General features: G+C 41.9%; 1 protein-coding gene across 2 annotated transcripts; it reads right to left on the reverse strand.

Annotated features, from left to right (window-relative positions):
* Window positions 1-15,256: 15,256 nt before the first annotated feature.
* On the reverse strand, window positions 15,257-20,941 carry LOC147454592 (uncharacterized). 2 transcript variants are annotated; one of them, XM_086516492.1, is made up of 15 exons: window positions 19,876-20,941; window positions 19,448-19,550; window positions 19,033-19,105; window positions 18,728-18,930; window positions 18,538-18,614; window positions 18,131-18,199; window positions 17,898-18,054; window positions 17,631-17,779; window positions 17,342-17,512; window positions 16,913-17,245; window positions 16,780-16,827; window positions 16,416-16,695; window positions 16,243-16,332; window positions 16,114-16,165; window positions 15,257-16,028 (listed from the first exon to the last, which is right to left on the reverse strand). In XM_086516492.1, exons 1-15 carry the CDS (start codon window positions 20,039-20,041, stop codon window positions 15,456-15,458), a joined length of 2,544 nt encoding a protein of 847 aa, XP_086372618.1. In that variant the 5' UTR covers window positions 20,042-20,941; the 3' UTR covers window positions 15,257-15,455. The 2 variants fall into 2 exon arrangements, with proteins under 2 accessions (XP_086372618.1, XP_086372617.1); XM_086516491.1 differs by having other exon boundaries at window positions 15,257-16,031; window positions 19,876-20,940.
* Between the last annotated feature and the right edge of the window lie 844 nt (window positions 20,942-21,785).

Below are 21,785 nucleotides of genomic sequence, written 5' to 3' on the forward strand. Positions count from 1 at the left end.
ACCAAGTCCCATGCCTCATTATTGACAAACAACTTGTGCTCAAATTGCATGGGCTATTCCCACCTGACCTTGTCATCCATTTTCATGGCTTCTTTGTAACAAGATAGCTCACGGTAGTCAATTAGCACGACATAGTCTAATTCTAACTGAAACCGTTTAGATGGATGTGAGGATCTAGTAGATCATCCCAAAATCTGACTTGTTCTCTGCCTTGTCAATTGGAGCACTGCTAGTGGAAGGTATATCACTAAGCTTCTGAGTTTTCACAAATTCCGAGGGAATGTCCTTGAACCTGGATTTTCTATATGCGACCTATTTTATAGGTTTCTTGCTCATCTTTTACTCATTGAAAATAACATGTGAGCTGTGAATTACTTTGTGAGATTCCAAGTGCCAAAGATGATACCCCATCTCTCCATATGCACTATAACCAAGGATAATGCACATGTGACTTTGGGTCTAGCTTTTTCACAAGCTCCTTGGACACATGTGTATATGTATTGCATCCAAAGACATGCAAATGATCATAACATGGTTTCTTTTGAGACCATAGCTTCTCTCAAATCTGGTAATTGAATGGCGTCTTAGGTGACCAATTGATAATATGTACAGTTGTTGGTACTGCCTTTGCCCAAAAGCCTTGAGTCAAATTCACCATAGAAAGCATGGTTGTGATTCGCCCTTGAATCGTACGATTCAACCTTTGTGCAAATCCATTGTGATTAGGTGTGTGAGATGCAGAATGTTGCCTCTTAATACCGCTCTTGCTATAGAAATTATCGAACTCCTTGGAGATGAATTCTCCACCATTATCGGTCCTCAAGGTTTTGATCTTGCCAAACTGATTTTCTACTAGTGCTAAGAATTTTTAGAAAGTAGAGAAGGCATGATCCTTATGTCTCAAAGGATAAACCCACACCTTCCTAATGGAATCGTCTATAAAAGTCATAAAATAGCTAGCTCCTCCTAGATACTTGGTCGGCATAGGATTGTAAATGTTACTATGGACAAGCTCTAGTGGCTACAATCGCTTCATATTCAATGGTAATGAAGTGGTCCTAGTTTGTTTACCATAGATGCAATGCTCACACATAGAAAAGTTGAAATAACTTAACAGAGGTAAGTAACCAAAACGAGCTAATGTTTTCATTTCCTTTTGGCTCATATGGACTAGCCTACCATGCCACAACTCAAGAGATGACCACTCGGCTATGGATATACAATCCTCTTTACACATTAAACAAACATACAGAAAGCTTTTTTGTTTCTGACCCCTAAGAATCAGAAGATTTCCCTTCTAAATTTACCATGAACCATTCCCAAAGGTGGTTGTGTAACCCAAGTATCAAGCTGACCACCTAGCAAATATCAACTTGGGAACATGTCTAACATTATTGACTATGAATTCTATGCCGTTTTGCATGACTAACAATGTCTCCAACACCATGTACCTCAAGCTCATAAGCATCTCCGAGTTTCATTTTTCCACCAGTATGTGCTTACGTAGAGAACCATTCTCTATGAGGTGTCACGTGGAAACTGGCTCTAGAATCTATGACCCAATTGTAATCAAAGCTAGTTTCATGTGCAATAAGAGCAGCTATACTAAGATCTATTGTAAAGACAAGAACATTTGAAGAACTATGGACCTTAAGCACATCTACAATCTTAGGAGATTCGTCACATTGAGCTCCTCAATCTTAGCTTTTGCTTGCCATCATTGTCAAACTTCTTGCTATCTTGAAACTTTTTCTTATCTATTTGTCATGTGTGACAATCTTCCGTCAAGTGTCTTTTTTATGGCAATGATAGCACTCAACATCACATGAAGAACGTCTAGGTTTGCTTTGAGAATTCTCATGATCCTTACTTTTGGCACAGTTATGAGTGCAACCTCCTTTGACCTTTGCTACTCGCAATATATGAATCACCTTGCTTTGCAAGCTCCATTGACTTCTTGTGTATCTCTTCACTAAGTAGACTAGAAACTACAACATTGTAAGCCAACTTGCCCTCAGGCACAGAGTTGCTAATAGCAATGCAAAATATGTCCCATGAAGAGGGTAGAGAGCACAATAAGAAGATGGATTGCACTTCCTCATAAAATTCCAGTCCCTGTGATCATTGAATGCATTCAAGTGTTTGGGAACCGTTTCACCTTCTTTCATGTGAAGCTTAAAAAGCCTCTTCATCAAGCACACTCTGTTACTTGCACTTTTTCTCTCACATGTGTTGCATAGCTTATCTCAAAAGGATTTAGTAGTATCTTCACCCATAATGGTGAAATACATAGACTCGGCTAAGTGTAAGCGAATAGTGAATATGGCTTTTACATCTAGAATCTTCCAATCCGCTTCTATATAGCCATCTCCCTTTGCATGCTCAAAGATCGACTCTAATTGACCTTTTTGGGTGAGTACATCTTGGATTTGTTGTTCCCATATGGAGAAATTTTGTGCCGTCTAACTTTTGGATATTGCAAATGTCCTTCTTAGTAAAAGAGGCCATTTTTGCAAGACCAATAGATAAGGCCTCGATAAGGCCAAAAGTTATGGTGAGAAAATCTAGCAAAATTTTGACAGAACCTCCTTTGTAACGAGGACAAAATCTCAAGCCAAAACGGTGGTCAAAGACATACAACACATAGATAGACTCGCAGAAAAAATTTGACAAAGTCTCCTTTGTTTGGAGAGTGAACTCAACCCAGGTGATGCATTACATGCATAAAATTAACCCAAGAGAGTGAATCTAGGCATAAATGATCAATTGTCACTAACAAACAAAATATCCGATCATATACATAACCTATGGTGAGGATATCGTAATAGGGAACTCCAACAAACTACAGTACCGAAGATATCTCATCATTCAATAATACCCCAACTTAATAAAACCTTACGCAAGACCCTCTAAAAGGCTAAGCAGACACAAAGACTAGTCACAGTCTCTCAGAAAGGGCTCTTCTGGTCCAAGTCTTAGAAACGGTCGGGAAACTACCAAAAAACGCCAGAGAATGGCTCTACATAGTGTATAGTGGACAGTATTTGCAACTCGATGTACATTATGAAATCGTGCACAAACACACGTCAAAAACTACTGCAAGTAGTAAACAAAGTCCCTGTAGGGAAATCTACTCTCAAAAGAGCTCAATAGCACAAGGTGTGCTCAAAAAATACGCAGCTATCAATGCATAGCATCCCGCAGCAAAACTGATATCAAAACAACTGTCAAAAATGCATGTGAAGGCTTTGTACCTGTGTGTGTATGAAAACTTGAAGATATAAGTGTATGCAAGTTCAAAAGGCCCCATGTAAACTTGTTGAGAAAACATGTATGTTGATGTAGACTAAAATCTGGTGCCGACTTTTGTCGCCAGACGAAAGTGTCGAAAATGTGTATGCTCGAAGCCGAAATGTAGTGTGTGCGTATGAAAGCACACTAGCAGATGTCGCTAATGCCGATGCCAAATGTGACTCCTCTATGGAAGAGGCTTCTCACCCGAGCATGTTGAGGATGCAATCCACTGGAAATCACCCATCTGCGGGAAGAGCATCGATGCCGAGGAGATGTTGTAGGTGGGAATGTGGGTGTGGATGGAAAATGGTTGAGAAGATCACCGATGTCAATGGTGTCGAGCGAAACCGATGCCAAAGAATGCTTGAGCTCACTCGCCATCGATGTTGAGAGCCAACACCGAAAACAAAACCGTGTGTGTGTGTGTGTCTCGATATTTGGACGCCAAGAAACCACACTCAAAATGGTGCTATTTCAACCCACTCCATTACTTCAACAGTGCATTTTGTATCTATGTCAACCAAGGCAATATCGAGCATGACGATTTTTTGTTATGCAAGTTTGCAATGTGTGTGTGTGTGTGTGTGTGTAAATTTTGAGCCGATGGATCCCCGGGGGAGGGGCGGGGGGCAACTCTAGCTTAACTTCATGTTAAACAAGGTGAAAGTTCACTATGGCCTACATAAGGCTATGAGAAGAATTTAATAATAAAAGGTTTTTTTGTGAAAGAAAACAATAAAGTGACACTAATTTTTTAAAACATTTTTTATCACAATAAAATATTATGTTTCTTAAAGAAGTGTAACAATAAACTATTCATATTACAATATATTCCAAAAACATAAAAATAATGTTTGAAAAACCACTTGGAAGCATTGTAGCAAATTGAGAAAACAAAAAGGTGAAATGAAAGAGGACGACACAATATTCAATACATAAGGAGTCAGTAAAGCGTTGGATTTTTGGTGCAATTGTGGACCATTGGATAAAGCTTGTGGATTGATGCCACATGGCAAAATATTTTACTTTTTAATATTTCTTCTATAGGTCTCCCAAATTTGGGAGAGGTGTTAGCATTTGTGTACCTCTTTCTCTTTAAAAACAGGGCCAATCCAAAAATATTTTCGATGTCTGATGCTTTCGATAATGGAAGGCGTTGCCCGAATCGAATACTCAGCTACCCCACTCACTGCAAAATATTGTTTGATGCTTTCGATACTCTGTGTGTGTGTGTGTGTGTGTGTGTACAACCATACACAGCCACTGCTTCACTCTGCACCCGATTGCGAGCTATGAGGGCTGCTCCATCTGCTTGCCTTCATGCCCAATTTCAAGCTGCAAATTTGCCCTTGTTTGCTCGATTCCTACACACGGATCCCACTCTGACAATCTAAGTTGCCCTTGTATGATGATCTGCAACGCTTCAACAAACTTGCTCGACTTCCCAACTCCTCAATTCTTCTGTAGATGCTTGCTTGGTGCCTATTCAGCCACGCTGCCCAATTTGATGCAAACCTACTTGCTTTGTGCCGATTTTCACTGCCTTCTCAATGACGTCTTGCTTCTCGATTTCCTACTCGATGCCCCAATTTCTTTTTTCGCAGAGATTCTTACTTCTCAAGATTCCATTGCAAGCTTCCAAAACTCCAGGTGGAGCTGCACACGCAGAGATGAGAGGGGCCAGGGTCAGAGTGACTCCGATACCAGTTGTGGGGCTCGGGATGCCTATGCATGTGAGTGCCAGAAGGGGAAGGAGAAGATGGAGAAGAGAGATAGGGCAAGCCTTTGGGTAAAACACCCAACTTAGGAGGAGTTGTGTGTGCTTCTTTATTATGTATAGGAGGTTAGTGAGTTAGTGAGGGTAGGGTAAAGGGGCCAATTAAAAGCCGCCCCCCTTTACAAGGAAGTGGCCACCCCCAAACTTAAACTTAATTTTACCCAGTCCTGGGATGTCAAATGACGCATGCTGTGCTGGTTACGTGAGCTTCTCAAGGAATCTGGGCCACACGATCTGCACTCGATCCTTGCTGGCAGCATTGGCACATTATACCCCTCTCCTATGGCTTGCCTATCAACCCCGATTTTGTTACACAAGAAATCTCTATCGTTGCTATGTATCGCCTTCGGATCCCCGTCAACCCTCATCTTTTTACTACATGTGCGCCTTGCAATAAGCTTCCGATCGTATTCTTCCAAGCTAAAATAGGTGAATGTTATTGCCAAAAAATTGTGCCCCTCCTTAGGTGGCCTTAAGTTGGGGGTTTTACCCTAGGGCACGGCCATAGGGCCTTTACCCCAACATACGATTGCTTGCACTTCTTAGAGCCGTTGTGCAAAGTATCCAATTGTATGCATTCCTTGTGCAAAACGATCATCATTATCAAAATTTGTTCCTAACAAATTTTTGTTAGTTCTTGAATATCAAACATCGTGAATTTGTCTTGAATATTAAGAAAAGTTCTCATAGCACCCACACCCAAGGTGCTAGATCGTCCTCAACAAGAAAGAAAGACCAAAATGCTATGATGCCAATGTAACTTGAAATTGATAAATCCTACAGCATTTGAACTAAGTTATCATTATTACTAATGAAGACATTCAAAACAAGCAATATAAGACATTGACGCGGTGTACAGAGTTTGATTTTTCTCGAAATGACTTTCTCATTATTATATAATTTACAAGTACATGTAACAACACGAATACTAACCTATTGAGATTTTGCTAATTATCACGCTCTGTGAGGCCTTAAAACTTGACAAACCACATAATTAGTAGCTCTATTATGTTTGTTTTGCACCTTCAATACTAGCTACCCTCTCAAAGGCATCCAATGGCACAAATTGTGTAGCGAGAGAGAGGTCAGATTGGAAGACATGTACAATTTGACTTAAAGAAGAAGCTTTTGGAATCAATAAAATCTCTTTTATTCATTGTAAAAGGCGAAGACAGTCCTAGCAGGCGGGAACTGTCTCCTGGAAAGCCGAACAATGGATCAATCACACGTCCGTAATTACCACGGTAGTTACTACAGGAACTTCTGGAAGGCTATAAACAGGACCCATTACATCGTAATCGGGCTTCTTGCTTCTTAGTTCTATGGGCTTAGCACTTATCTTTTGGCTTTAGCTTTCAAGTATTTCCGAGTTACAATCTTTTCGCCTTTAACTTCACCTTGTAATCATTATTGCTGTAATCATTTGAGCTTCAACCCGTTGCACCTTGTACTGATTGTCCCTGAACTATGAATGTGAAACTGCAAACACTTTTTCAGTTGTCCAATCTGTCTCTCATTTCAGTATACTATTTCAATTCAGATAACTATTTCAGTACAGTCTCCATTCTCTATTCCAATTTCACTAACTGAACTGACGACTTACCAGTAGCTTTAAATTCTAACACTGGAATCAGCTCTGAAGAGATCGGCCCCAATTCCATTCATCGAGTCACGATAGATTATGTGCGAAGTGTAAGTACAAATTAGAGAGAGGAATAAAGCTCAGAGAGATCTTTTTGACAATTTTAAGCATGATATGAGCTTGGGCATACTCGATGTACATACACTCCCAACAAGAGAGATGATATCCCAAAAAGCTATGGTATCTGTAAATCTTAGTCAATATCTTGCATGCCGAACCGAAGACTCTGCTTTTGACCCTTTTTTCTACTTTATGCATCGACTTCCCCTTTGTGAGCTCTATATAGTAATCTGCAAATCATATGCACTCTGGGCACTTATCATAAGGTTCAATTCATATGTTGGCTTTCTCATGCAATTTTTGTGTTGCTCTTGAAAGACTAAAATCAAAGTTCAAAAGTCATTTTGAATGCGTTTTGATCCCAAAACATTATGTCCAGTTTCATAAATGATTTTCCAAATCATAATAGATATTATTTTTTGAGCTTTTGACAGCTTTTATTGTCCCTTCTCCCATTTCACAGTCTACTAAGACAGTAAAAATGCCATGTCAAGGTCGATATAAAATCATTTTGTTCCCGAAAAAATCCATTGGAACCCCTAAACAAAATCTTAGCAGCTTATGAATGTTTAAAGGCTCCTTTGATATTTTAACCTTACTTTTGCCATTCTTGCTTTGTAGCCCATTTTAGGTCAAATACGGACCTTTTGTTTCTCTCGTGTAAAAGAAAGGAAAATACTCATCCAACCTTAGATTTTCATTTGATCACTGTACAACATCTTTAAATGATCAAAATGACTTTTTATTGCTTTCATAGTTTAGACATTAGAAGTATGTGACACTTTACCAAAAGTCTGTTACCATTTTAAATAGTGTTTTTGGGAGCAAAATGAAATCCACTACTCTAGAAAGACATGACACATTTGTTTTGGGGGCAAAAATAAAATCCACTACTGTAGAAAGGCATGGCACGTTCTAAATGCTGCTACTACTTTTTCCACGACAACATCTAAACTTTCAAAAAAGGTCGTATAAAAGACTTAGTTGTGTGTGAATTGTGTTGTAAGTCAGACTAGTCATCTTAAAGTTAGGTTCATACATAAGAAAAATCGCCCAAAAGCATCTACATTTTTGAGGTTCAAGAACGACTAAAGTTTAATGTTTGAAAAAGCCATAGAAAGACAAGCCTTTTTCAACCCCTCTTCACTGCTAGTTACGTCCTACAGAAGTCCATGATCCTATTGGCTCCCATACTTGCACGACAAACTTAGAAGCATGCTGCAAGCGGCAAAGGCTCACCACAGCTCAATAAGACCCCTGTCACACTGGGACGGGCGTCCTCACTTTTTGCAAGGGGCCCGCCCTTGGTTGTTGTCACATTGGACCCAGTACAAAAACCTGCGTAGAAAGAGCAGCGAATCTGCCTTGGCCAAGTGGTACGACGCCTGGCTTCCTTGCTGCTTGTGAGTGTTCAAAACCCAATCGTACGCGCTTGGGCCATAGCTTTTGTCAGATGCCCTCCCATGCTGAAAGTTGGCCGAGGTGGGAAGGTCGCCCCTCTGACAAACCCCAACGACCCATCTCTCACTTTTCGGAGAACCAATGAGAGCGCGCCATTTCAGCATGGCCATCCTCTCCCCGTCCTTGTGTGACACTAGCATAAGGCTCATGCAATTTATGCGCATGGAGATCAAAGATGTGATACCCATTCAGATCCAGTCGACAAGTTGTTCGGGGAGAGAGAGAGAGAGAGAGAGAGAGAGAGAGAGAGAGAGAGAGAGAGAGAGAGCGCTCCTATGGACACACGCACCCAAAGAGAAACAAGGTGAAGCATCACTTTGGCATTCTAAAGTAATAGAATGCAAGAAAGATCTAGCCATGTCAAGTTGTGAAATGAAGGTGAAATAACAAGGTGACCAAAGTCATGAAGGTTGTTGAAGTTGAGAGGGGAAGAGATTTATGGGGAGTATGTTAAAATCAATGCCTACAATCACACGTCGTTTTTGTTATGTTTTAATATAAAATCATATTGTCCATTATATACACAATCATAAATTTCTTATAGATTACGGAAGGTCCCACTTAAACAACAAGAAATGTGCACATTGGCATCGTAAAACAAAATAGAATGAAAAGGAAATCAAATAAAACCAACCAAGTAGAAGGACCCATTGATAAGCTGAAACAAAAGAACATTTAATTGAGTGCATAAGAAAAGATAGGTCTACAAGAATTATTTAGAAAATAATTCAAAGAAATAGATCTTTATGAGGCTCTTAAATGAAAGCACTCTTTCACAAATAAAAATTCATTGAATATTATAATACTTCCCATCAAGATTCAGGGGATCAAACTCCTATGAATGCACACATTAATTTCTTGTTCTTTAAAGCCTTTTCGAGCAGGCAGAAAAGACATTTAAGGTAAGTCCCAATCATCACTGAAAACATTAAAAGTATGCCCAACTCAACTCTCCTTTTAAGGCCTATTTTAGAAAGCCAAAAAAGGAATCCCTTTGAATATCTTAATGGCAACGATATCCAAAATGGGTATCAAAAAAATGCCACTAAAATGCAGCATAAGACTCTTCCTGCTACCAAAAACGCCAAATCTATACCATCAATAAACATTGAGCAACCACCAAAACTCTCTCTCTCTCCCTCTCTCTCCATGCCCATTGCCATTCTCATCACCCCGATTCAGGAGCATTGAGAATGGCTTATCAGCCCCACACATGTATCTTTGGTCACATAGGTCATATTTGAAGGAGTACGAGCGGAAGTGCGACGCGAGAGAGAGTGCGAGAAGAAGAGCACGACGATATGGTGAACTCGCTCTACTGTAATGTGTAGAGCATAGTGAGTTCTTATTAGGTTTTAACAAAAGAATATATGTACATACCTGGCGGCCCACCCACTTACCTGGGCGACCACATTGGGCTTTATACCCCAACAACCTCCCACTTAAAGTCCAATGTGGTACTTTAAGTGTGAGAGAAGCTACTATACAAGCTAATATACAAGAGATGTAGAGAAGTGATGTACTACCCTACACCTAACTGCTTGCGAAAATGCGCAAAGCTCTCTGAGGGAAGTCCTTTTGTAAGTAGATCAGCAGGATTTTCTGTGGTGTGAACTTTGACAAGCTGAAGTTGCTTATCCTCGAGCATTTCCCTGATGAAATGATACTTCACATCCACATGCTTTGTCTTTGAGTGATAAACTGGATTGCGAGCCAATTGTATAGCACTTTGACTATCACAATATAACACAGGCATCTCTTCTTTGATTCTCAAATCTGTTACTAGTCGATTAAGCCAAATTGATTCTTTGCATGCCTCTGATGCTGCAACATATTCAGCCTCTGTAGTAGACTGAGTAACACAATCTTGTAATCTAGAACGCCATGATACTGCTCCACCAGCCAATGTAAAGACATACCCTGACGTAGACCTTCGGTTGTCTAAGTCACCTGCATAATCTGAGTCTGTAAAACCCTTTACACTTAGCTCCTGACTCCCATAGCATATACGCATACTCTTTGTAGCTTTCAGTTATCTCAATATTCCTTTCACTGCCTCCCAATGTTTCTTGCCTGGGTTTGACATGTATCGACTTACTACTCCCACTGCAAATGCAATGTCTGGGCGAGTAGTAATCATTCCATACATCAAACTACCCACTGCAGACGCATATAGAATCTTATCCATTTCAGCCTGTTCTTCCGCAAACACAGGACAATCTTGTTTGCTAAGTTTCACATATGGTGGTAATGGAACACTCAATGCCTTTCCCTTCTCCATATTGAAACGTTGCAAAACCTTGTCAATATACTCTGTTTGAGATAACCAAATCAACTTCTTTGATCTGTCTCTCTCAATGCGCATACCAAGTATATGACTTGCCTCACCCATGTCTTTTATGTCAAACGATTTTGCCATCTTTGACTTCAAAGCTGAAATTTCTTCCAAGTGCTTGCCAGCAATCAATATGTCATCCATATACAAAATAAGGATCAGCCAACTGCCATCCTTAGCCTTCTTTGTATATAGACAGTGATCGAACTCACTACGTTTGTAGCCTTGAGAAAGCATAAAGTTGTGGAATTTATGGTACCATGCCCTCGGTGATTGTTTTAAGCCATAAAGACTCTTTAACAACTGGCATACCCAATCTTCCTTGCCTTTCTCAACAAACCCTTCTGGCTGCTGCATGTAAATTTCCACATCTAAATCACCATGCAAGAACGCTGTCTTGACATCCATTTGGTGCAACACCAAATCTAATATGGCAACCAATGCAAGAAAGCATCTCAATGTAGTCATCTTGACCACCGGAGAGAAGACTTCATCAAAGTCAATGCCTTGTTCTTGCTTAAAGCCCTTGGCAACAAGCCTTACTTTGTACTTTGGCTGACTATCATGAGCGGTGATCTTATACCTGTAAACCCATTTACAAGGTAGAGCCTTTTTGCCCTGTGGTAATTTAACTAGCTTCCATGTCTTGTTTCTATGCATAGCTGTCATCTCTGACTGCATGGCCAATTGCCAATTCCCGGAGTCCTTCATTTGCACTGCTTCCTTGTAACATGAAGGCTCATTGCAATCAGTCAACATGATATAGTTCATAGGTGGAACAAACCTATCAGGAGGTCGCGTGACACGTCCAGATCTACGCATAATAGGTGGCTCAGGCTCAGCCACAACCTGTGGTTCCACTCTATCCTGTCCTTGCTCCTCTTGAGCCCTAACATTTTGTCTTGCACGTGTAGGTCCATCTTCTTGGAAGACAACTCTTCTAATCTCCTCAACCCTCTCTGGTTTAGAATGATATTTGGATTCATTAAAGTGAACATCATTGCTGCGGACAACCTTTCTGGATTCGGGATCCCAAAGTCTGTACCCCATCTCACCAGAATTACCATAGCCTAAAAAGATGCACTTTCTACTCTTTGGCTCAAGTTTGTTCCTGAATTCCTTTGGAACGTGAGTATATGCCTCACAGCCAAAGACTCTGAGATGCTTGTATGAGGGCATTTTGCCTGACCATACCATCTCTGGCAATGAATCCTTCTGCAAAACTTTTCTAAGAGATCTATTTACAAGATGAACAACTGTTGATACAGCTTCAGCCCAAAACCCATTTGGCAGTTGTGCATTAGACAACATACTTCTGACCTTCTCTTGTATGGTCCTATTCATCCTCTCAGCAACACCATTTTGAGGAGGATTGTAAGGAGCAGTAAGTTCACGTTTTATACCTTTTGACTCACAAAAGTCCTGAAAGGCCTTTGAAACATACTCTCCACCATTGTCAGTGCGTAAGCATTTAAGCTTCTTGCCACTCTGATTCTCCACAAGTGTCACAAACGTTTTGAAAACACTAAACGCTTCATCCTTGTGCTTGAGAAAGTAAACCCATACTTTCCTCGAGTAATCATCTATAAATGTCATAAAGTAAGAAGCTCCCCCTAGAGATAGGTTAGGCATAGGTCCACACAAATCACTATGAACAAGTGTCAACTGTGTATCTCTTCTACTACTTCTATGCTTATGTGGCTGCTGTGTTTGTTTACCATACAGACAATGTTCATAGAATTCAAAATCATTAAATGAAAAGCCAAGCAAATAACCAGAACGAGACAAGATTTCCATTCCCTTCTTGGACATATGTCCTAACCGGCTATGCCACAAAGAAACGTTCGACTGCTCGGTTACATTGATTACATTTTTAGAGACATTTGATACATAAATCATGTAAAGTCCTCCAGACTTTACTCCATGTGCTACTGTCATAGAACCCTTGGATATCTTCCACATGTTCTGTCCAAAAGTGGTGACGTAGCTAGCATCATCAAGTAAAACTGTGCTGATCAAGCTCTTTGTAATTGCGGGAACATGTCTCACATTCTTCAGCGTGAAAGAAGAGCCATTCTGAAACTTCAATTGAACATCTCCAACACCTAAGATCTCACATGTCTGCCCATTGCCTAGCCGAACATGATCTTTAGTGGTCACATAAGAGGTAAACCACTCCTTGTTTGGAGACACATGACGTGATGCCCCTGAGTCTATAATCCAATCACTCAGTGCATTTCCATCAGATGCTGTAAGAAGAGCTGAGTCCATTGTATACTTCAAGAAGTGAACATCATTAAAGTGAACATCATTGCTGCGGACTCACCTTCAAGAGCTGAGTCCTCTGCAACAATGTTTGTCACATTTATTTCTTGAATCTTCACTGAGGACTTGTTTTCATTATGGTCTTCAGCTTTCTCTTTGCCTTTTTCTGCTTTCCATTCTCTGTAGTCTCTTTTCATGTGACCCTTCTTGCCACAATGGTAGCATTCTATGTCACTCTTGCCTTTAGCACTGCGGGACTTGCTACGAGACTGATTCCTCTTTCCACCTTTGTACTTTTCTTTGGTCCTTCCCCTGACAACTAAGGCTGTTCCTTTGCCTTTGTCCATTGTCTTTCTATTGGTTTCTTCAGTAAGCAGACTTCTTTCTACACCTGCTATGTTCAAACCATCTGGAGGTGCAGAATTACTCAAAGCTGTGCGAGAAATGTCCCAACTTTCCGGCAATGTGATCAACAGGAACATAGCTCTAACAGGTTCATCAAACTTGACACCTTGAGCTGACGACTGACTATAGAGTGTGTTGAATTCATTCAGATGATTGGACATAGGTGTTCCTTCTTTCATCTTCAAGTCAACAAACTTCTTAAGCCAGTATACCTGTGAAGCTGCACTCTGCTTCTCATAAAGATCACTCAGCTTTAACCATACTTGATAAGCCGACATCTCGTCTGCTACATTGAAGTAAACGCTTTTTGCCAAAGTCAGCATAATGATAGAAAGTGCCAATTCATCCATTTCGCTCCATTCATCTTTGTCCATATCTTCTGGTTTTATCCCCTTGAGCTTTATAGGTTTTATCTGCTTCTTTTGTACCAACACGTGCCAAATCTGCTTCTTCCACAATGGAAAATTGGTTCCATCCAGCTTCTTGATATTGTAAAGAGCAGTGTCATATGATCCAGCCATAGCTACGCTTCACAGTAGTTTACTTTCCTGGGAAAAGTTCGGCAGAGTTTCCCTTATAAACTGACCTCTGAACCAATATCAACGTGTCAAATGAACCAAGAAAGCTTCAAATTCTGCATAAATTTCGACAAAGTCTCCTTTGTAAAATGGCTCTGGTGTACTCAAAAACAGACCAAAAACAGCTTAAAAACATTGTCTCTTTGACACTGTAAGCTGTGGGTAAACCTGTCCTGCACCTGTACTGTCTCTGACTGTCCTGTCACTGTCCTGTAAGCATAGACTGCGACAATGCCTCAACGACAATAAAGCAAAGATGCAATCCTAACTGTTTAACTCAGAGTCAATACATCCTAGCTGCCTATCTAAGGGTGCTCGAGAGATCGCTCCAAGACCTGTATCATCGAAAGGATCTCAACATTCGAGAATCCCCCAACTCAATAAAACCTCACTCGATCCTCAACAAAGGCTGCAGTAAATCTGACAGTACAGAGACTTCCCACAAAGTCATACATCCACAAATTTCTCACTGTATGTTGTAACCGCTGCGGCGGTTGTTTGCTGCGTGACTCATAGCCAGCAAACCCTCAACAGACATACATCATCTCTGACAATACATCCCATGTGAAAGTACCTGTAATGTCAGGATGAAATCTGGAATATCAAGCAGCAAACACAAGCGACCTGATGAGCTAGTGGATGTCGCCTACAATCTGTGTGTAGATGCGTCCGTGTCGTATGTGACGCCTCCAAGAACTGTGAGCCGTCCTTCGATGTGTAGACAGCCACAAATCAACACTCTGGGAGTGTCGATATCCTAAGCACCTGCAGTCGTAGGCCGAAAACCCCAAATTTACAGAGTTGGATCTGCACCCGCTGAGACCACGTAGTCGAAAATGGCCTACGCAGACCTTTGTCAAACTGAACGGTGGCCGAGATGACCTCAGAATGAAATTCTGAGAACACCAAGCCCTTCGGATTCTCCAACAGGATTTGGGGGCATGTCTTCGCCTGTCGAATTTCACTGCAATCTGAGCTGGTGACTCTAGCCTCCTGCAGTGCTGTCCCGAGCTTTGATCTGAGCTCTGATACCAGTTGGAGTATGAGCGGAAGTGCGACGCGAGAGAGAGTGCAAGAAAAAGAGCACGACGATATGGTAAACTCGCTCTACTGTAATGTGTAGAGCATAGTGAGTTCTTATTAGGTTTTAACAAAAGAATGTGTACATACCTGACGGCCCGCCCACTTACCTAGGCGACCACATTGGGCTTTATACCCAAACAATATTCGACTCTCATTTTCCCCTCTCCCATCCAAACCAATTTGACCAATCCACTTGAAATTCTTTTGTATTTGCACACACATAAAAAACAAGGATGCATAACAAACATGATAATCAAAACAATCCAAGTCACCCAAACACCTGCACTGTGTACACAAACATACAACACCTTGTGTGTGCATGAGAGAGAGAGAGAGAGAGAGAGAGAGAGAGAGGACACATTCAACAGAGCCTCTGTCAACTTTAATGATTAGCTCAGCAATGTACAAAAACAATGACTGGTATCACTGCTAAACAAATACAAAGTCAAAAAAGCAGAAGCAAGCTTCTTCCACTTAATGCAGAGCCATCAACACAAGTAGTTGCAATTTGCAACCTGAAATTTTCCAGAACCTGTGTGATGGACCCGAGAAAATTTACAACTGTCTTCTTTTTCCAACTCTGATGTTTACATCTCGGGGTGAGGTTGAGTACGACGTCCGATGCTTGAAATTGCGCTCATAAGCATCGTCATCGTTGGCATCTGCCTCATTTTCCAATTTGCTCTTGTTTACCACTCGATTTGTGATTCTCAAGCGATCATCTTTAACCACAGCCTTTCTTCCACTGCTGAGCTTGCCGGGATCTTGTGGAGATGTCACAGGTATTCTCCTGCCCTTTGATCCACTGCCACCAGCAACCTCATCTTGGCCATCTAGAAACTTCTCAGTAGTTGGTCTCTTAGGTCTATCCTTGGACTCTGCTGGGAAGCTTATACGTGAGAAAACGCTACCCTTTGGTTTCTTCTCATTTGCCTCAAAACCCATCTGATCCTCACTCACACGCTCAAATGTCTCCTCTCTCCTCTCTGGCCGCTTCCTCTTGCCTGGTTCAGGTGATGAAGAGCTGGCAGCAATTTTCCCGCGCGTCTGGTGAGCAACCTTTTGCACCACGTCACTTGCATCATACGGTGGACTACTTGCCGAACTGTTGCTTATCTTTAGCATTCTCTGCTGCATTCAGTACAAGAGGACCATTAGATGCATGCACAGCCTTTAAAAGAGAGATACCAAGCAAAATCAAACAAAACCTCACCTTCAATTTAGATGATCCCAGATCCCCACTCTCTGACAACTTGGCTTCCTCCCTAAAAGCAAGTTACTCAAAGAATTACCCTCAAGTAGGTCAAACTTACTTTTTACCTTACAGTAGGCAAAAACATACCTTTTCTGGGATCTTTGCTCAAGTTCTCGCTTCCTTTTCAATTCAGCCTTTCTGGCCTCAAACTCCTCTCGACTCAAGACACCATCATCCCTGTAGACATCATAAACGTCAAAAACCCATAAAAACCCACACAACAACACACCAAAAAATCATTTGCAACCACATGCTAGTACCGTTGAAAAGGTGGCATTGCAGGAACACAGGCAGGATGACCAACAGGCTCTGGTAACATCATGCCAGCACCATACAACATATCACAAGGCACAGGACCGGGAACTCCGTACCCAAAAATTGGATACTGTGGATTCAAAATAGGCTGCCCAAAACCATCTAACATGTATTGAGGCCCAGCCCAAAAATTACCATATAGGGCAGGATTCCCAGCATAAGGCATCATTGCTCCATCAGCCATAGGTTCATAGAGTGGGGCGCTCCGGTAATAACCCTCTTTTTCTACAGAAATGAAATAGATTTCTGAGAAACTACTGCGCTGGACAAAAACTACAACATCAAAAAAAGGCAGTGTCCAAACCCTACCTCCATTTAAAGGTTTCTGTCGCTTGGGCTTAAGCTTCCTCTTTTTTCCTACAACCGAAGGCAAATCCATTTCTCAAAGAGTCCGAAAAAGGCAAACTGGACTCACTCCTACAACACTTCATGAAAAACCTACCAGCATCAGCAACTATCTCCTGTTGCACCTCCTCTTCAGCATTAGTGTTAGTTTGAGAACCAGGAACATCTTGCGAGCCAGGCTCCAACCTGCTAACAGACTCTGCAGTTTGCTCCATGCTCTCCAGCCTCCTGTGATTGATGCTGATCACCAAAGACGGCTGCTTTTGCTGTGCAGGTGGAGCCTTGTCAGTTGAGCTAGGGGCCACAGCTACACTCTCAGTCTTCTGTGAGCCTGACCCTGATGGAGACGATACCCTGGCCTTGAGACGCTGTGACCCAGATGCCGATGGCGAAGGTGCTCTGAGTTTTGGACGCTGCGCTGATTCCATGTCTGCATGAATCCGACACCGTTTAATGCATTAACTATGTACAGCTATTCCCACTGTACATAAAGATTTGCAAGGGCAACATACTCTTAAAAGCGCACCTTGAACGACATGAAGGCTTCCAGGGTGATCTGCACTGCTGGTTGCAGTAGTTGTTTCAAGTAACCTGGCGATAGCGTCTCTTAGAGTTTTGTTTGGTAGCAAGTCATCTGCCAAAACATTAGTTGCCCCGCACACACACTTTCCATTGGAAAGAATTTGATCTCGTATACCTGGAGAAGAAAAACACGGTGAAAACTCAAAGATGTATGCCTTGATAAAGAATGAGCTCAGAAAAGCTATGACTAAAAAGTGCAGCAATGAAATATAAGTAGAAGGAACTACACTCACATCTGTCACAGTAGCTTTTGAAACAACATCTACTTGTCAAGACTGCATCTTTTAAGACACCCTTACACAAAGGGCAGCGAAGCTCAAATGGTATGTCAACTATATTTCTGCTTGAAGGAAGACCCTCCACCTCCCTGTCAAACACCGCCCTGCAATAAAACACAGTTTAATGTGCATTCACATTGACATTCTACCACAAACACTAAAGAAAACCTAATAAAAATCTTTCTACTACAAATGCTAAAGAAAAGCTATTAAAAACCATACTCATTGGGCCTCAGAATAGCTACTGTGCCACTTGGCAGAGCATATGAGCCATCTGGATTAGCAACAAGCATAGACTTCGGAATGCCAGTTGGCGGCTTCATTTTTTTAACATCATATGCTGGATCCCCATTTGTTACACAATGTTGAATAAAATGTCCTGCATGCACATAAAAAAACTTGAGCAGAAGCTTATGAATGAGATTTCTCGCAAATTTCTGCAGCCCAAAGCATACCTGCAATACCGCATCGATGGCAAATATACCCTGGAGGAGGATTCTTCTTTTCTGGTCCAAGACTTCTGCCTGTAATTTGTTAGACTTAGCAATAGACTAAAGAGTATGTGAAATATTGAAATAAACTTAAGCCTTTTCCCAAGGTAGCGACTCCTGTACAATCACCAAGAACAAAATCACAGGCTGGCTGTTATTGCAGAAACAAAAACCCTCCATTTCCCCTGGTGCATGTCCTCCAACCCCAGTTCACCCATGGACATAAACCTCCCTACCCTACCCCATCAACCAGCGTGTGTTTTCCAGTGCAAGTGCACATGCGCTACATAATCGCTTTTAGAAGAACAAACAGAAATCCCTAGGACACGAAATTTCAAAGGAAGCAAAAGGGGAAGACAATAAAGACTTACCATAACCTCTGCCACCAAACCCTCGACCTTGACCTCTACCAAAACCTTTTCCTGCTGCCAAAATCTCTTGAGTTTGCCTGAATATGTGCCAATGATTTTCAGTGAAAATTAGTATAGGCACATACGAGCTCCTTAGACTAACCCGTAACAGAAAGTGCAACAAAAATTTGGCATGTACAGACTTCACTACCTCTGCCAATCAGTAGCAGACGCATCAACAAATGCTTTGATTTTGTTATCTTCTTCCATTTTGTCCACACCTACTTGCTGTTGCAGCAGCTGCTGTTGCTGTGGCTGGTGCGGCATTAGTGGAAGATGCTGCTGGAAAGAGGGATTCTCAGGCATAGCATACAAGTCCACACCAAATTCATCTCCCCATTCAGGTTCATCAACCTTTGCATCACAACAACCACCCATCAGGCCTGTCTGTCCCACCGAAATGACCAATCAAATAACAACTGAACATTAGCTAACAACCGTGGTTACAGTGCTTACTTGCTTGGGCGGAGGCATGGCTGCCACCATAACAGGCGAAGCCTGGCCCTTAGAAACATCATCTTTCACTTTCCTGCATTGTTACAGTGAATTTAAATCAAAAAAAAAAAAACCCGATAACGCTTCCTGGGCATCTGCACTTGCAGAAGCGCTAAAGACAGATCATTCCCTAAGTACCATCATGCCCAGGTAAATTCGTTCACATAACTACAAACTGCTTGCCCAAAAGTGTAAATATGGGCCACGATAAGTTGCTATTTACTGCACAACTGCAGGAATCACATTCTTACACTGGCCAACAGGCCACAAGCAATCACGACAAAGGACATACATGCAGACTAATCTAGACTGACCATCAGCGGTATTCGAATTAAGAAACCAAAGTAAAGGCATCATGTTAAAGTGAAGACAATACTCGTCTCTAACTTCGGCCACAATGGGCCTTTGCCGCCTTCCAGGGACTCGGCGCACTAAAACAGAAGTATTTCTTGGAATGGATTGGGCCTCATCTGTATACTCTGTAATTGAAAACATAGACAGATTATGATCATAAACCCACGACATCATGCAGGTGGCATCTTAAACAAGAATCTAATCTGCACGGTGTGCTACAACAGATTATCCAAATGAACATCAAAGCTTCTTGTTTCAAGAGCAAGAATAACCTCAAACAAATCCAATCCTCCTCCTATGCATCTAATCTCCTCCACTACTAGCCAATTTTTGCCCACCACAAACTGAAGGCAGGCAACTCTTACAACTATTTCAATCTGCAACTAGTCCAAGCTACATCACTAGAGCTCTTATACAAAGAAGACAGATCTAAAGCATCAAGGGGCGGACCTTCGTTTGTCTGTGCATTCGAGATCAGGAGGTCAAAATCAGTTCCTCTGCCCAAATTCTTCTTTTCAACAATTTTGTCTTTCAAATTTCCAACAGAAATGAAATGTCCATCAATGGATATCGAGTCGTAATCTTTTGCACTTTTAAACTTAAAATACACAGCCATAACCTTCTCAAATATACAAATATGTACAACAAAGCCGTGTCCAAACTGGACAACAGAATCTTTTTTGCCTTGTCCACATAGGGCAACAGAACACTTTTTCTTTTTTTTTTTTCAAGAGCAAAAAAAAGATCGGGCTACAACGATGGAGATCAACAAGCTAGGGAGAAAAGCTTTTGTTGATGAATGCAGAGAGGCCCAGTATTCTTGATGTAAAAATCCTCCTCGTGCAACTCCACACACGAACTCGATCATCGATCTGCTTTCACCACCTCTTTCACGCTGAACTCCGATCCTTTGCAGCACCTACCCACTTTGGCACGCACGAGCAGATCGGCACTGGAACCAGTGATCTGCGCACTATGGCTCGCAAAACTTAGTGATTCCACTGCCAAGATCCAATTATCCACAAAGAAGCTTGTTGCAGGCTCAAAGTCGATGCAGGTTCACTGAATTGAAGAGATCAACCACCTTCATACACATGTGGGAACAGGATCCCTGCAAACTGCAGATCTTCACATTATAGAATGCGGCTACCACTCCAGAGCCACTTTCAAACAGATCTCGATGAGGCGACGCTGTAGAGGGGATATATCCAAGCTATCTTCCGCTTTGGCAGCGAGGGGCCAATTGACAAGTGAAAACAGCACAAGGATTCAACCAAACTTATCTGGCACCGATGCGGATCGCCTGGTTCTCTGAGCCGCTTGAAAGGGCAGAGAGGGGGAGGAGGGGAGAACAGAAGCTTCAATGAGAATGACGATGGCGGTCCGCCTGACGCAGCGTTGAAATCTGCGAAAACGAACAGGCGGATCCCGTTAACCCTAACGCGGCTATGGCGTTTGACACGACACCAAAGTGAAGCTAGGCTAAAATGTTGTATGATGTGGTGCAAGTGCAATGTGCCATATAAATTTGTTGCGTGTGCTGTAAAGATTTCAAAGCTTTGAGTCGGCGCTGGCCGCCGTGTGTTAGATAGCATTAGCACATGGAAGGTGAAGCTAGGCCTACCTGCTGGTCGGGCTGAAATTGAGGTGAGTGAGCACATGAACAACCCAGCCGGACAACATGAGGCAGAGAACACACCATCGTTGACGGGAGAACTAGATCAAGGCAAGAAAAGTTGCGTTGCAATGAATTCATTGGCCCGGCCAGTTTTGTGACCGCTGGTTGGAAGAGGTAGGTTGTGAACTTTCTCGGCAAGCGGCCAGCAAAAAAGTGTACATCACGTCAGCCTGTGAGCCAGTCGGTCGGAGCGAACTCCATCTTGTGCTCATTACAAGAGAGTGTTCTCAAGGTGTCTACAGGAGCTAGCTTGGTTGGTTGAGCACTCGTCCTTCGTGACTTGGGTCATGGGTTCAAGTGTGGCCAAAAGACACTCGTAGCGCAAAATCGTGCATGTTAGAATGATGATAGTCGTGATGTGGGGAACAGGGTACACTCTTTCAAAAATCCCACGAGTCAATTTTTTAATCTAGATACAAAATTTACAATAAAAACATACCTCGTAAGGGAGTGTCCTCTTCTTACTTACACGTATCGTTAGATAGCAGGTATGTTTGCCTGTGTGCAGGCTGCTTGGTGGGAAACCTCTACGACAATAAGGTAAGTGCATATATTCTAAAAAGAGAATTGGTATTATATCCATGGCTTTAAAAAAGCATGTAAAGGGCACCAACCACAACACTAAAGCCCACAGGGTCTTTAATGAAGACCCCATCAAGGGATTGATGACGCGAACTGTGTG

The sequence above is a fragment of the Adiantum capillus-veneris genome, chromosome 7 (genome assembly GCF_014529385.1).
Source record: "Adiantum capillus-veneris isolate H3 chromosome 7, ASM1452938v2, whole genome shotgun sequence".
NCBI lineage: Eukaryota > Viridiplantae > Streptophyta > Polypodiopsida > Polypodiales > Pteridaceae > Adiantum > Adiantum capillus-veneris.